General features: G+C 34.9%; 1 protein-coding gene across 2 annotated transcripts in view; it reads right to left on the reverse strand.

The window, feature by feature from the left end:
• Positions 1-1,047: 1,047 nt before the first annotated feature.
• Ube3a (ubiquitin protein ligase E3A) overlaps positions 1,048-17,328 on the reverse strand; it is a 68,955-nt gene continuing 52,674 nt past the window's right edge. For both annotated transcript variants that reach the window (XM_075953165.1, XM_075953166.1), the window contains 2 exons: positions 8,909-9,052; positions 1,048-7,956 (listed from right to left, as the gene is read on the reverse strand). In XM_075953165.1, the coding sequence (XP_075809280.1) occupies positions 7,836-7,956; positions 8,909-9,052 (265 nt within the window). In that variant the 3' untranslated portion in view covers positions 1,048-7,835. The remainder of the gene's footprint in view (positions 7,957-8,908; positions 9,053-17,328) is intronic.

A 17,328-nucleotide genomic window follows, 5' to 3' on the forward strand; every position in this document is an offset into this window, starting at 1 on the left:
AATTAAAAAGCAAGGAATAGCGTATCCTGAGCTTTTGTTAGGGTAGCTACAGCCTGTCTGAAGGGCATGTGACCACTATGACTGACTGCCGTATCATATAGAAATATGGGCCTACAAACACAATGAATAAAAATGGTGAGAATGGGTAGCAAAGATGAAGTCAAGTTGTGACCAAGGCATTCTTGAACTTTCTATACCAAGTTTTATCTTCGGAGAAAATTAAAATTACAAGCAAAAATATATAATAAATGATCCTGGGAAACATTTTTGGCAGCAACACTTTCTTTAATCTCCATCATAGACATTCCACATTTCTTAAATCCTTTGGATAGCTCTGATGATGCAAATTTATGTATCTTTAAAATTTTAAATATAGAGATTTTTCTTCATCATAGACACTTCACATTTCTTTCCATTATCCTTCAGGCTTAACAGCCACTTAGGGCACTTCTGCACTAGAGGGAATCACTGCAAAGATACTGTCTTACTTATGCAGTTGTAAGGATTCTGACAAGCGGTAGTGGAGAGTGGGGTATTGGTAACTTTCAAGTATTTAACCTTCTTGGCAATCCCTCCTGACACTGTTCGGCTTGGTCATTAGCTTCCAATGTTTCCTACTTCAAAGCTTCGACATTGGGTGGCACTCCGCTTCTAGGTGTGTTGCTTAGTAAGAAAGATTATTTGTGCAAGGGAATCCTTAAGTCATGTAACAATGACATATGAGGAACACCCAGCTTGATGAGATTGCTGTTAACTGCCCTTTATTCAGCAGCCAAAAGCTACTTCTGGCAAGTCTTACCTTGGAATCCTTGCAAGAGTCATTAATCACTCTTGTGTCACCCAATATCTGAAGATCACAGATTAAGTTTCAAAGTATATTATTTCAAACACACCTTATTCTGTTTATGAGAAGTCAGAAAGTTCCTGGCGTATTTTGAGACCAGAATTACCCCAATAGCAAAACCATAAAAAGGTAGGAAAAACTACAAACCAATATTTTTATGAATATAGATGCAAATGTGCTAAACAAAATACTAGCAAACCAAATCCAGCAGCATAGAAAATGGTTTATGTAGCATAGACAAGTGGGGTTATTCCAGGAATGCAAGGTTTGTTCAATATACAAAAAAATCCATCAATGTAATACAACATATCAAGAGAATAAAGGACAAAAACTACATGACAACCTTAATAGATACAGAAGCATTTGACAAAATTCAGTAATTTTTGATAAAAAAACACTCAATAAAGTAGGAATAAATGGAAATTTCCTCAACTTGCAGTATCTATGAAAAACCCACAGCTAACATCATATTTAATGGTGAAAGACCTAATACTTTCCCCATAAAATCAGCAACAAGAAAAAGATGTCCACTCTTGCCACTTCTATTTATTATTATACTGGACGTGCTAGCCAGAGCACTTAGGCAGGAAAATCAAATAAAAAGAATACAGATTTGAAAGGAAGCAAAAGTATTTCTATTGACAAATGCACAATCTTGTATACAGAAAAAAAATTAAAAACAGAATCAGCTAAGAATAGCTGTAGTATACAAGGTCAATACACAAAATTCAATCCTTTCTAGATGCTAGCAACGAATAATCCAAAATAAAACAACTGTTTGTAATAGCATCAAGAAGAATACCTTTGAAAAACATTTAATGTAATAAATTCAAGATGTATACACTAAAATCTATAAAATAGCATTGAAAGAAATTACAGACCTAAATAAATGGAGACACTCCATGTTTATGGATTAGAAAATTTAATACTGTTAAAATACCAACATACTTCAATCTGATGTATTGAATCAACACAAAAACTATCAAAATCACAGGTGCTTGTTACACAGAAATTAACAAATTGATCCTAAAATCCATGTGAGATGCAAGGGACCCAGAATAGGTAAAATGATCTTGAAGTAGAACAAAATTGGTGGACGTACACATCCTAAATTCAAAACCTACTACAGAGTTACAATTAAGACAATGTGGTACTGGCTTAAGAACACACAGAACAATAGATTAAAGTCAAGGAGTCCATTTTTACACTCACTTGTGTGTGTGTGTGTCAGGGAATTTGTTTTGTCACAAAGATGTCAAGCCTATTCATAAAGAGATAATTATTAGTCTATGTAACAATTATTTGTTCTACTTGATATTCACATATTAAAGAATGAAACTGGATCCCTACAATGCATCACATGCAAAAATGGATCAAAGACCTAAATTTAAGAATTAAAATCATAAGATATTTACAGGACATAAGAGAAATGAAAACTTAACTTGTACACAAAGTGTTCATAGTTGTAGTATTCATAATATGCAAAAAGCAGAAACAATACAATATCCACAACCAAATAGATAAGCAAAAAAATACATTATATCAACACAATGACAATATTCGGCCACAAAAGAAAACAGTACCGATACATGCTACAAGAATGTACTTTGAACTCATATCTTTAGGGGCGGTTGGGGAACAGACAAAAAAGGCCACATATCATGACTCCATTAACATGAAATGTCCAAAACAGAAAAATTCATCGGCATATGTATGTAGATGAGTAGTTGCCAGGGGCTGGGTGTTAAGAACAGGTGGTCACACCTAATGGGTACGGAAAACTTTTTACAGTGATGAAAATGCTCTGGAATTATATATAAGGACAACTTCACAACTCTGTGAATATACTATAACCACAAATTTTACACATTTTAAAGGGGTGAATTTATATTATGTGAATTTTATCTCAAACAAAGCTGAGTGAAAGCAAATCTCTTCCATTTAAAGGTGGATAAGGTCAACTCTTCCAAAATAAATCTTTATTACAGACAATTCCAATCTCTTGATGTTTTTCTTTTAGTTAACAAGCAACTGTTGGGAGAACTCCTCTCAGGATGTCTTCCAAGATGTTATCTAGCATCTGTATGGCATTTTCATTAAAACCACACAGTAAGGTAGGATTGGGTAAAATCCAAGTCAAGGGAATGACAGGATCAAAACTAAACTCTGGAGTCATTTGAATGACAATCTCAACCCCTCTGTACTATTTTTCATACACCTTTCACATCATTTTCTACAGACTTCTGAAGAATGAAAAATAATTAGGATAATGACCCTAGGTCCCATGCATATCAACCTAAGAATCTTAATTTGATGCCTTTTTTTTTTTTGCAAGGGGAAGATGACAATTATTAGGTGGTCATATGGATGACCATAGATTAGTCATTCTTTTTCCTGGCTATAGGACTTTTGGTAAGGTGTATAATCTCTCAAGTTACAGTGACTGACTTACTTTGTGAAATGAAGGAGCATGTGCACAGGTACTCAGCAGCCACTGAAAGTTCTCACCAGAATTTATAGGAATTTGACTTACGAAGTATAAGAAAATGCTAAATATGACTCCCATTTACATAGAACAGCATCTGGAGGATTCCTCTGTGAAAATCTGAGGGACAAGTAATAGCATGACTGAAGGTGCCAGCTGCCATCAGTTCTGAAATAAAGGGAAGCTTGTGGGACGGCGTAAATAAGGTGGTTCCTGATTGCTAGAGTACAACAGAAGGTAGAAAGTAGAGAGTCACAAAAACTCTTGCTTTCCAACTCTCTGACTTCCTTTTCCATAGGCTAATATGATTCAATGAGTCCAGAATAGATCTATTTTCTATGGTGACCAACAGAGGATGAAGAGAGAAGAGAAGCAGCAAGTGAAAGTTGTTATTAGTATTATTGTACTCTGGTGGTCCTGGGAAGGGTAGAGAGGGTAAAGATAGTCTTAAAACAAGCAACTAAAGGACTGAACATCACGAACAGCAGCCTCAGAAAAACAGTTCTTTCTAAAAACAGGTTTAAATTTCAACATAACCACCTACTGATCTTTCTATAGATCCTTCTGTCTCTTCTGTACCTACTGCCTAAAAGACAGAAAGATCATTACAGGCCAATTTCCACTGTGACTTTTTATTTAGACTCCACGCAAGACAAAAAATGTTAAAAAGAAAAATAGAAAAGTTCAAAAATCAAACCTAACCCATAAGAGAACAGTAGTCATTCATGAAAGTCTCAACTGTTCCAGTAAATGTGATCCACCAGGCTGTGTACTATGGGTATGCAGGCATACTGTGGGAACAGAAGTCTTTATGAACATGATACTTTGAATATTCAACTTCAAGAATATGTGAGTTGTACAAAGTCTAAGTAACAATGCTAAGTAGGGATGTGGAGGGGTGTTGGTGAACAGACTGCACTAGGAAATTACACAGAAATCCCTCTGTATGGGGCAAGACTTATCCAAAAGGGAAGTTATTACATTAAATAAGAAAAACTGCTTTAGGAGAATGAAAAGAATTAGAAGTAATTAAGAGTCAGGGAAGATAACCTGCACCAAGGGATTAGGGCCTGAAATAAAGTAAAACTGAACAGAATAGGTTTGAGAGAAAAGGGCTGACAACTTGCAACAACTTTAGGGATGAGAGATGTCAGTAACTGCATTAAACACGAGACATAATGAATGTAATGTATTATTCTTATATGTATGATAAACTGGGGGGGGGGGCAGCAAAAGTCATAGCACATGTGAAAAGGTCAGGATACTGCTAGGGAGTTCCTCTTTCCTTCCATGTGTATGTGGAGTCTGGGGAGACTATTCAGGTCATCAAATTTTGTGTGGAAAACTTTGCCCACTAAGCCATTTCATCAGTCCCCACAAGCAAAAAATAATGGCTAGGAAATACAAGAATACAAATTTTGTTTTTATAGGTACTGTACTGACTTTGAGATACCATGAAGACATCTTGGAAATAGAGGTCTGATAAGATAAGCTGCTAGAGAAGAATCTTGGGGAATTACTGAGGTTGACCAAAAAGTTTAGACAAGTACTTATAGGTACAATCAGAAGAGTATCCACACACAGTGTAGATGAGTTGGGATGGAAAAATGAGCTGTTCAGGAAGTAGTAGCCCAACGCTGCAGTGATATCAAGGATTAAAAACAAGAGTTCTCCATATGGAAAATAGGAGATTACTAGTATTGTTGCAAAGTACATTCAAAGCACACTTTCAGTGAAATATTACTGGATTAAGAGCCTTCACAAAGTGAAATGTAGTACATACGTGTAACTAAAACTTATTGTAACTGTTAGCAAAGTCAATTTACTGATTTGAATGTAATAAGAAAAAAGGGGGGGGGCTGTCTAAACACCTTCCCACCAAATACCAGGGATTGTTTTCTAGTCCTGACATGGAATAAGAGGAGAAAAGGTAAAAGAAGCAACAAGTGATAGTTGCTATTATTATTATTATTTTACTCTGGTGGTCCTGGGAAGAGGAGGAAGGGTAAAGATACAGAGTAGCCTCAGAAAAACACTTTCTCCAGTCGGTTATGTGAATTCTTGAGAAAAAATTCCTCAAGTCAGGTTTAAGTTTCAGCATAGCCACCTTATAGAAACAGTGATGCTGCCTAGTCATAAGCATGTGCCACATGATACCATGAACGTGTTCTCCGGAGCCTCATTTATAGGTTTCTTCTGACATATACCTTCCTATACAGGGATGTATCTCCAAATAAAGCTAAGGTAATTGTAACTGGACTTGTTCACACAATTAACTATAGACCACAATATATACAATCAGACAATTAATTTGCTGCAGCTGCCAAGTCTCCAGAAAAGTTTTGCTGCAGGCTGTGCTTTTATGCTGTAACTTTGAGACATTTGACAACACTAAAAGGTATTTTTTTTTTACTCGTAAGATACTGTTCCTTGCCAGTCTAAGAAAGCAATAAGGAAAAGGTAGCCATAATAACATGGTAACATGCTGAGAAAAACTAATTAAGAAGCAAATGAGTTTATTCTATCCTCTTAAAACTCTTTTAGGTTTTTTCCCACTTTCTATTAAATATATTGATGTTACATTTGTCTGATAATCTATATTATCACTTGAAACTTTCACACAAGTATAGTATCACAACTACTTCAATACTGTAGTGATAATAAAACTTGAGAACTGAAGAACACACATTTCTTCACAAATTTATTTTATAAAATGTACCCACTTAATTTGTCTTCTTAGCAATTTCATAATACATAAGAAGCAAAGTGGATGAGAGGCCCTTTAAGATGACTAGAGTCACATTTAGGGGTCCTATTGTCAAGGTAGCATACATACCACAACAGTGTTCTAAAGGCTAGCCCAGGATAAACCCACATTAAAATATCACAATTGGAAAGCACTGTGTTCTTTTTTCTTCCCCATTAAGGTACAGTTTGTTTTTTTAAGCCACTGCTTTATTTAGCATTACAGTAAATAATACTTCTGTTTCAATTACTACAACAATGAAAAAAATCCTGAAAGACATCCTTTCCCCACTTTCAATGATTTGAAAGCTACATTTTCCTCTGCTAATTTTAAAATATAAGGTTGATTTTGTACTAACTTTTAAAATAATCAAGGCACAAGCTCAACAAATTAGCTGTAGCTTGTAGTAAAATGATATACCAGTATGTCTCTCCTTAGTTAAAAATACATAATTCTTTTATTTCATTATGCAACAAGAAATTAACATCACAGACACAAAAGACTACGAATGGGAAACTACATTAAATATCCAGTAATTTGAGCCTATTTGTACTTTTCTATAGCACATGAAATATTTAACACTTTTGAAGTAAAATTTAAATTGGGGGATATACAATGTGATTCTCAGGAGTAATAGTACCATTCATTTGCAGGCCTGCTCATTGTGTGACTAAAGAATACAAGGCACAGTAGCCATCCTTTCTGTTATGCTGCAACACTGATCGAGTGCCTTGGAAAATAGCTGATTAAACAAGATGATGGCAACACAAGGGGAGACTTTGGATTGTCTATTTAAAATCTAGGTAATAATAAAGATTCATTTTAAGTGCACTTTTACATGCTTGTTTATACAACAAACTTGCTAATTTTGTTGCAATAGGCTTGACTACCCTATCATTTGGCCAAATGCACTTTCCCCAGTAAACTTAAAACAACAAAAACAAAACAAACAAACAAAAAAAAACCCTGTCCTTTCACATACTAAGAGGACTGGCTACTGGAACCATTCACTGCAGACACATGAAGACAACACACTGTGGCATGAGTTGTTTAATTTGCTGTGCTGTTACTAAAGTCAAGTTCTGAGGGCTGTGGTTCAAACATTCCAAGTTCTCCCTTCCATCTTTATTGATTCTCACATGTTGTACAGAAAAACTCTTTGGGGGCTAGAACAGCAGTACTTGCACCACACTGTTTCCAAGACTTCAAGTTTCAAAAGCAAATTGATGGGGGGGGCGGGGGGGGAGAAGGTCCTGATTTGAGTTAGATACAGGGACAAAAAAAAACCAAAAAAACAAACAAACAAACAAAAAAACCCACATACTTGAAGATTACACATGGTCTACAAATGGTGGCAATGTTTTCCTTGCGAGAGTAGTTTCGTTGGTATATATATTTTAAATACTCAAAAAGGCTCAACCTCAAGCAGTAATAAACACAAGCGAAAGTGATTTCACCCTTAAAATAAATATTCAGAAAAACCTCTCTGTACATACAAGTGAAAGAATATGTAACACTTTCACGCAAAAAAATAATTATAATAATAATAAAGGATTTGTTCATATATGTAGCTGAAATCTGCTGTTCCAGCCCACAATGTCCCCAATGAAGAAGGGAGGCACAGACATCGATGACTACTGTGGTTCACTATCTTACAGCCTTTCTGTACTGGGACACTATCACCACCAAATTATCCCTCTGATTATATTTACTAAGTTTTGTAATGTTTTTCATTTTTTTCTTTTTTGTTTTTGTTTTGTTTACAGCATGCCAAATCCTTTGGCATATGTGATGGCCTTCAACAATCTCTCTTTAAGTTTTTCTTTGCTTGTATATTCCGGAAGTAAAAGGACATTAAAGCAAGTATGAGATGTAGGTAACCTGAATAGAAAGAGAAAAACAGGAATCATAAGTCATAAAAAATATGCTCAGTGATAACCGCTCCTATCAGATGCTTATGCAGTTAAGATGGTTTGTTATGAGAAGCTACAGATGAAATCATAAACACGGAACTGCTGCGCTACAAAGATGAGCAGGTCTGTATCCAATGAAATGACACTAATATGAGGGTCAGGTTCTATTCTACATCATGCTCTTAGAAAATTAAGCTCTGTGGTTCACTTGAATATTCACACAACAAACATATCAAGGTATCACTAAACCTACTGAAAGTAGAAATCACTAAATAACTTAAGCTAAAATTAAAAATAATTCAAACCTAGTATTAAAGATTTCAGGATCTGTGCTCTTTAATATTCATTAGAAATACAGTTGGCAAAATGACAATGAACATGATTGGAAGGCAAATATAAATTAATTAAAATTAGAGCCATAATGCATCAAATAACGAATAGACAATAATGAAATCTGTCAATGTATATCAAAGTCAACATACTTCTAAGGCTATATTGTCTAGCCCCACCGTAAAATAGTGAAGTATTTAATGAGGAAAGGATACAATCAAGTGTCAAAATCATGTAGTTCAGGATTCTATAATAAACTTTAGAGAACAGACAACTGTCTATATTTCAGTGTAAGAATTCTAGAGATTGTTATATAAAACAGCTTTCTTATTAAATTGTAAAACAAAGAGAAGGATAATTCATACAAATCTGACAAACTAAGAACTCACGTAACTTCTTAACTACTTTTTAAGTATGTCTATATTAATTGAGTAGTAAAGGCAGAATATTCCCTCCACTAATCTTTGTTGACTTGGATATTTCTATGAAATATAAAAGAACAAAGAGGCTAAATGTTGCCTCTGCTCAAGTATGTGCGGCATGAGGTAAAAGAGTTTACGGTAGGTATGGTGCTGCACGTCAATACTTACCGTTCTGAATCTGGGCCATTTTTGGCTATAATCATCTTCAATTTTCCCAGTCCTCCCACAGGTGCTCTGTCTGTGCCTGTTGTAAACTGCAAGAAGAGTCTTTTCTGTTCATTTGTAAATGAATGAACAACTTCCCAGAACTCCCTATTGAGAAAAGATAAAATACTGGTTTTAATTTGACATTATTACAAACATAAGCTTATGGTACTACAAAATCATTAAGGATAACTTTCAGTTATATTAAGGATACCAATCACGTATGGAATATATTTTATTTATCATTCTTCCATTATTTTCCTGTTTACTCACTCCATAGTAAACTTTGTAAAGGCAAGATGGTGATAGATTAGATTATAATAGAAACATGAACTGACGTAACTAAGAAAAAGTTACACTTAATAGCAGAAATACAAATGTTCCTTTCAAGTAGTGTCTTGAGGAAAAGATTTATAGTGATATTTATCCCACATGTGGTATCTACAAGATATAATATCTGGCTGACTAAAACCTATGAACTAAATTTAATAATATAATAATCTTTGTATTACTTTAAGTTCAAAAAGCAACACACAAGCTCATAATAAGCAATTTTGGTTTCCTTGAATTAGCTATTTGTAAAACGAATATAGCACTAATTCATAGCTAGGAAAACTACAATTTTAGAAAAAATTCAGAAGTATTTTTAATTGGCAACAGAGCGCATTTTATGTTTTATAGTTCTTTTCTCAAAAATCTTGGAAGAGGGCTACACAGAATCATCAATGGGTAACAGCACTTTTCATGAAATCTGTCAACTCCTTTATGGTATATATTCTGTCATCTCCACTAGCTCTATGACATGTACACCCATGCATGTGCATGAACACACACACACACACACACACACACACACACACACACACACACACACACAAACATACACAAAATAAATGTAACAAAAGTTTAAACCCCAAAAGAGACATCATGCTTTACAAATCTCTATTTGAGATTTTATTACTTGACATTTTGGTAGACTATTTTTATTATCTAAATTATTTACATACATTAATCAAATTATTTCCAAAACTTCAATATCTGAAGGCTTTATCAGATTTCCTGGCTTTCCCCAATCACTTTTTTTTTTTGTAAAATTAATACACACCTAGAGAAAATAATAATGGTACACACAGCCAATAGGAAACTGGACAAGGAATGCATGCAAAAATCTCTCAGCTAAAAGGAAAGGCCCAGACTTCTATTTGTAGACTTTGTTTTTGTGGGTTGGCAGGAGAAATGTAGACTGTAGCCTCAAGACCTCTGTCAGTACACAAAAGTTACACAGGAACTACTGGCAGCTACTTGTTGCTGGAGAAGGGAAAATCAGGTTTTCTTTGGTGGTGCATCCCTTGACAGGTTGACTATGTTTCAGTGGATCGGTTCCCATGCATGTATATGTGGGTCATTCTAGTTTTGGACTCAGGAGGTTGGGCTCTGGTAGGAGTTGGAAAAGAGGATCAAAATACCCTGTATACATAAATGAAACTTTCAAATAATTATTTTAAAAATTTGAAAGCTATATTGCAAGATGGGTGGTTAAAATAAAACCCTTCTCACACTGTAGGAAGGCTCTGAAACTTGACTTAAATCAGTCATCTAAGAAAGCATCGTTGCGGGTTATGGAGAAAGCAGATAAATCGCGGTAAGTGACCAGATCTGGTTATGTTATTTAAAAGCCATTTTTGCAGTTGTTTTTAAAATGTGAAAAACAAATCAAGAAACCTCAGAGGTCCAGAAATTCTGCATAATAAAAACAATGCTGAAAAAGCTCTCCTCTTCCTGTTATAACCTACACTAAAGTTTTTTTTTCCACTAAAGTCTTTAATTAAAAAAAAATGTGTATTTACAAAGCTCAGAAGAAAGTACCAAATAGATCTGATCCTATTCACTTCTCCAAAAATCTATTCAGATCAAAAATTTAAAAAGTGTAATAAAAATATCTGTAATCAATGCCAAGAATAAAACTAAGACATGGAATAATAAATCCCAAAAGAAACAATATGCAAGATAAAGTAAAGGAACATAATAGGGGAAAAAAGGCAGGCATAGGATGCTGTGAAGAAAGGAGCGGCAGTTTTACAAAAAGGATAAGATAGAACTGGTTAAAGGGATTTTAACTAAAGGGATAGACAAACCTGGTAATAGGGATTCTAACTAAAGGGATAGGCAGACCTAGTAAAAGAGATTCTAACTAAAGGGAGAAGCAGACCGGATAAAAGGAATTCTGACTAAAAGAAGGTGCTTGCAGTTTTAAAAATGTGCATAGCATGTAATACTCACAAACGTATGGAGTGGTCCTGCTGAACACATTATAAGAAAACTATTTGTATTTCATGCAGGAACAAAGATTTTTAATTAATTGAAGGTTTCAAGATCTAAGTGAATTAGATATAGGAAAAAGTAGTATAACTTTTAACCGAAAATTCTAGAAGTCGATCTGGAGAGGTGTTCAGTGGCTAAGAGCACCTGCTGCTGTTGTAGAGGTTGGAGTTATAAGACCTACAATTAGGGCTCACAACCACCCTAACTCCAGTGCCAGCAAATCTGACTCCCTCCTCTGGCCTCAACAGATACTGAACACACACGCTGCATGAACACATGAAGGTAGGTCACCCATACACATAAAATTAAAACACAAAAACAAAACAATCTATCTTCAAAAATAAGTATATAAACAATTATCTATTATGTTCTATTACTGAGTTGTCTCACATTTTAATTTACTGAAAGATAATTTTATTTTTCAATGTAAATCAATAGGAAAGTTACTTTTTTAAAAAAATAAAAAGCAAAACTGAGGATCAAAATAAAACATCACGCATTTTTATTAAACAGTATATGGATGAAAACCTTGTCCAGTTAGAGGGTATCAACAAGAGATGAAAACAATACAGACATTAAAACTAAGACTATAAACATAGTAAATTAAATAACAGTATTTGAAGGAACTAATTTAGAAACACAAGTTTAGAAAATGTTAACAGAAAGAAAGCTTTAAAAGATGTGACAAGACTAAAGTATAACTAGAGATAAATTTTAAAAATTATGATAAATATAAATAAACTAAAAGTAAATTCAAAAATATTAAGGGTGAACATAAAAAACTTGCAATCTTAAAAACCTAAGGATGCTATGAAAAAGGACAAAGAAGGGGGGTTAAGAACAAAAGAGAATGGACAATACTAAGGACCCAGGGCCTTTTTAAAACAACGAGCTTGTTGCACACATGAACTCAGAGGCTGAGGCAGCATGCACAGAATCTGTAATGGCGTGCACTAGCTGTGGTCCTAGAGCTAAAAGAAGTGAACATACATACCCAACCCTAACCTAGACTGTATCTATTTACAAATGACAGCCACTTGCAAATGAGAAATTGGTTTTCTCCACAGGAGTCTCAATGGAGAAAGAAACTACTCTTATGGGTGGACCCCATTTCTATCAGTAGATGGCCAATACAGAACTAAGTCAATGGATCTACAGAGGTTCTTCCTCCCACAACGGTAAGAATCTCCTAACCTGAAAGAATCTTTGATTATATACTATGGCTTTATGTTTTTTTTATAAGATTCTTGAGTATGCAAACATGTGTCTCTACATCTATATGTGTTTCTTGTGCCTTTGTTTGGCTCTTTTTCTTGGTTGTCATATTCTAATTTGTTTTTCATTTAACTGATTTTATTATCATTTCTTAGATGTTTGTTAATCAGAAAAGGTGTAGATTCAGATGGCAGGAGAGGTGGGAGGACCTGGGAGGAGTAGGGGCAGAAGAAAACTATAATCAGAATATATTGTATGATTGTTTCAAAAAAAGCAAAAAAAAACCTATTTTAAATATAACAACAAAATTAAAGGTGCTTGCACCTTCTGATGTAAAGACTTGTTCTATAAATTTAAAGGAATCAACAAATGAATTGTCTTGATCAAGACAACAAATGAATATACCAAAAAGAACCAAGTCTAGAATTAAGAAATAACTCATTTTCGGCAAAAAAGAAATTCAGTGGGGAAAAGAAAGCTCCAAACTAGAACGTACGTATAATATGTTAGTAATGATCTTTTATCAAGAATATATTTTAAAAGAAAAAGTTAATAATCAATGACAAGAAAAACAAGGACAATTAACAAAGTAAAGGCAAAAAAAAAAGTGAAGCCAGCTCAATATCATGAGTCATCAGAGATAACAAATTTTAACTATCAAAGACTAAAAGAAATACAGAGCTGGGCTCTGGCACTGCTGGTCCTCCTAGGGCAAAACAGCATTGCCATTTAGCAAAAAAAAAATTCTTGCAATGTTTCTTAAAGATAAAAATGTATCTACTACAAAGCCACAAACTTCTACCTACTATGTTTGTACTCAAGAAATGGAAACACTTCAACAGTAAGACTGGATAACTTTATTTGTAATAGTTCTAATCTCAAATAAGTCCAACTGACATCGATAATAGAATGGATAAGCAAACACCATACATTCATCTAAAACATTACTTTGCCATAAAAAAACACAATGTAAGTTAGTGTAATAACATGAATAGATTTCAAAATTACACACTCCATTTATATTAAATTCAAGAACAACACACACACACACACAAAGAGAGAGTAAAGAAATAAGAAAGAAAGGGGGAAAAAGACTCAGTGATACACAAATCTAAACAGTGATTGCCAACAGGGACAAGAATCAGCTGAAAAGAGCCAAAGAAACCTGCATAATAGAATCTGTACCTTGGTGTTGCAAAGGTGCAATTATCCAAATCCCCAAATGTCCAGTAAAGTTCTGCATACTTCACTGCACTTAAAAGCTACCCCACACATCAGTATCAGCATGAACACAAACACCATACTGTGATACTTAGAAAACTATTGTTTAGATGGCAATTAAGCTGTTGTAAGACTCTGGTAAACAAAAAAACTAACAATGAGAAAGACTCATTTAGCATGAAAAGTATAATATAACACACATCTCTAATTCTGGAAAATCACATATTGGTAAGCACTACAGATAATACTTATCAATACTACAGGTAATAAAATGTGGACTAAAATGACAATACCATCTGATAACACTTAACAAATTAATAAGGTAGTTTATCTTCATCCAGGGAAAAACATACTAAAAGGCAGAGACTGTTAATTTTAAAGTACCTCTAGATTGAAGTACAAATAAAAACTTATCAAGTAGGAAAAAAATCAAATACAAGCTGAATCAAGCCTTTAAAGTAGAAATTAACCATTAAAAGATAAATTGCTGAGGCTAGAGAGATGGTTCAGTGGATAAGAGCAATGGCAGCTCTTGCAGAGAACTTGACTTCAATTCCCAGAACTGACACTGCAGCTCACAACTGTCTATAACTCCAGGATCCGACAATCTGACACCGTGTGTGTGTGTGTGTGTGTGTGTGTGTGTGTGTGTGTGTGTGTGTGTGTGTGTGTCTGTGTATGTGTGTGTGTGTGTGTGTGTATGCAGACAAAACACCAATATACATAAAATAATACTTAATTTAAAAAAGATAAAGAACTATCTCTAATCTCAAAAAGAAAGGGGGTGGAACATTTGAAAAAAAAAACTCTCAAGTAGAAAAAAAGTAACCAGGGCTTAGCAGATCCAGAGAGGTGAGTAAGTGGCTGTTAGGCCGGACAGTCCCAGGGAACTGACTCCAGGCCCCCTCCAATTCCGTAAACTGTTCTGGCCATCCAGAGGGGTGTGTTCTTGGTTGCTGACTTTCTTCGACCCTGCCCCCTAAGCCTGCCTTTTCATTTGCGGGGTCCTTGGATCCCCAACTCAGCCCGCTTCAGGGTGGAGAACAGAGAGCGTACTCCAGTGCTGAGGGGACCTAAGAGAGGGCAGACCAAGAAAAACTCCAGAGTACGCAGTCAGCCACAGCAAAGATTGGACCTCATTTGTTCGACTCATTTGAAAGAAGAGGTGAGCAGGTACCAATGCAAGAATTCCTCCATCATCCTAAAAAGCAACATGATAACACCAGAATCCAGTGAACATGAAACAAGAAAACTTGAACTTCCTAACCCAGAAGAAGTAGAAGAATTCGACTTTAAATGTAACCTTATGAAAATGATGGAAACCCTTAAACAGGAAGTGAAAAACTCCCTTGAAGAAATGGAAGAGAAGACAAACAAAAAGAAGAAATTAATAAATCCCTCAAAGATAGCCAAGAAAACCAAGAAAAAGCAATCAAACAGGTAAAGGAAACAGTTCAAGGCTTGAAAACCGAAATGGAGGTAATAAAGAAAACACAAAACAAGGGATGGCTGGATATGGAAAATCTAAATAAACAAACAGGAACTACAGAGACAAGTATAACCAACAGAATACAAGAGATAGAATAAAGAATCTCAGACGCTAAAGATACTATAGAGGAAATAAATTCACTGATCAAAGAAAATAGCAAATCCAACAAATCCTTAACACAAAACATCCAGGAAACCTGGGATACCATGAAAAGACCAAACCTAAGAATAATAGGGGTAGAAGAAGGAGAAGAATTCCAGCTCAGAAGCCCAGAAAATATATTTAACAAAATTACAGAAGAAAACTTTCCCAACGTAAAGAAGGATATTCCTATGAAGGGACAAGAAGCTTACAGAACACCAAATACAGTGGATAAAAAAAAAATTCCCTCATCATACAATAATCAAAACACAAAACATACAGAAGAAAGAATATTAAGAGCTGCAAAGGAAAAAGGTCAAGTAATATATAAAAGTAAACCTATCAGAATTACACCTGACGTCTCAATGAAAACCATAAAAGCCAGAAGGTCTTGGATAGATGTGCTGCAGACACTAAGAGACCATGGATACAAGCCCAGACTATTATACCCAGCAAAGCTTTCTTTCACCATCAATGGAGAAAACAAGATATTCCATGACAAAAACAGATTTAAACAATACATATCCACAAACCCAACCTTACAGAAAGTACTAGAAGGAAAACCTCAACCCAAGGAAGCCAACAACACCCACAATAGCACAGACATCTGACAACCCTCCACCAGCACAACTCAAAGAAGGGAAACACACACACACTACCACCAAAAAAAAAAAAATAACTGGAGTTAACGACAACTGGTCATTAATACCACTTATTATCAATGGTCTCAATTCACCTATAAAAAGGCACAGGTTAAGAGAATGGATACAAAAACAGGATCCAACATTCTGCAGTTTACAAGAAACACATCTCAACCTCAAAGACAGGCACTACCTCAGAGTAAAGGGTTGGGAAAAGGTTTTCCAAGCAAACGGACCTAAGAAACAAGCAGGTATAGCTATCCTAATATCTAACAAAATTGATGTCAAACTAAAATCAATCAAAAGAGATGGAGAGGGACACTTTATACTCATAACAGGAACAATTCATCAAGATAATGTCTCAATCCTGAATATTTATGCCTCTAATATAAAAGCACCTACATATGTAAAAAATACATTACTAGAACTCAAATCACACATCAAACCCCACATACTAATAGGAGATTTCAACACTCCTCTCTCACCAATGGACAGATCAACCAGACAAAGAAAAGAACAGATGTAATGAATCAAATGGACTTAACAGACATCTATAAAACATTCTACCCAAATAGGAAAGAATACACCTTCTTCTCAGCATCTCATGGAACCTTCTCAAATATTGATCACATACTCGGTAACAAAGCAAACCTCCACAGATCCAAAAAAAATGGGAGTAACCACCTGTGTCTTATTGGATCACCATGAAGTAAAAGTAGAATTTAACAACAATTCCACCTCCAGAAAGCCTATAAACTCATGCAAACTGAACAGTCAACTACTGAACCACCCCTGGGTCAAGGAAGAAATAAAGAAATTAATTCAAGGAATTGAATTCAACAAAAATGAAGACACAACATACTCAAACCTATGGGACACTATGAAAGCAGTGCTAAGAGAAAAGTTCATAGCACTAAGTGCCCACATAAAGAAAACAGAGAAAGCTCACATTAGAGACTTAACAGCACACCTGAAAGCTCTAGAAAAAAAGCAGACTCTCCCAGGAAAAGAAGACTGGAAATAATCAAACTGAGGGCTGAAATCTACCAAATACAAACACAGAAAACAATCCAAAGAATCAATGAAACAAAGAGCTGGTTCTGTGAGAAATTCAACAAGAATGACAAACCCCTATCCAAACTAATCAAAAGGCAGAGAGAGAACACGCAAATTAACAAGATCAGAAATGAAAAGGGGAATATAACAACAGACACTGAGGAAATTGAGAGAATCATTAGGTCTTACTACAAAAGCGTGTACACTACAAAATTGGAAAATGTAAAGGAAATAGACATTTTTAAAGATAAATACCATATACCAAGATTAAATCAAGACCAGGTAAACAATTTAAAGAG

This window comes from Microtus pennsylvanicus, chromosome 18, assembly GCF_037038515.1.
Source record: "Microtus pennsylvanicus isolate mMicPen1 chromosome 18, mMicPen1.hap1, whole genome shotgun sequence".
NCBI classification, from domain to species: domain Eukaryota; kingdom Metazoa; phylum Chordata; class Mammalia; order Rodentia; family Cricetidae; genus Microtus; species Microtus pennsylvanicus.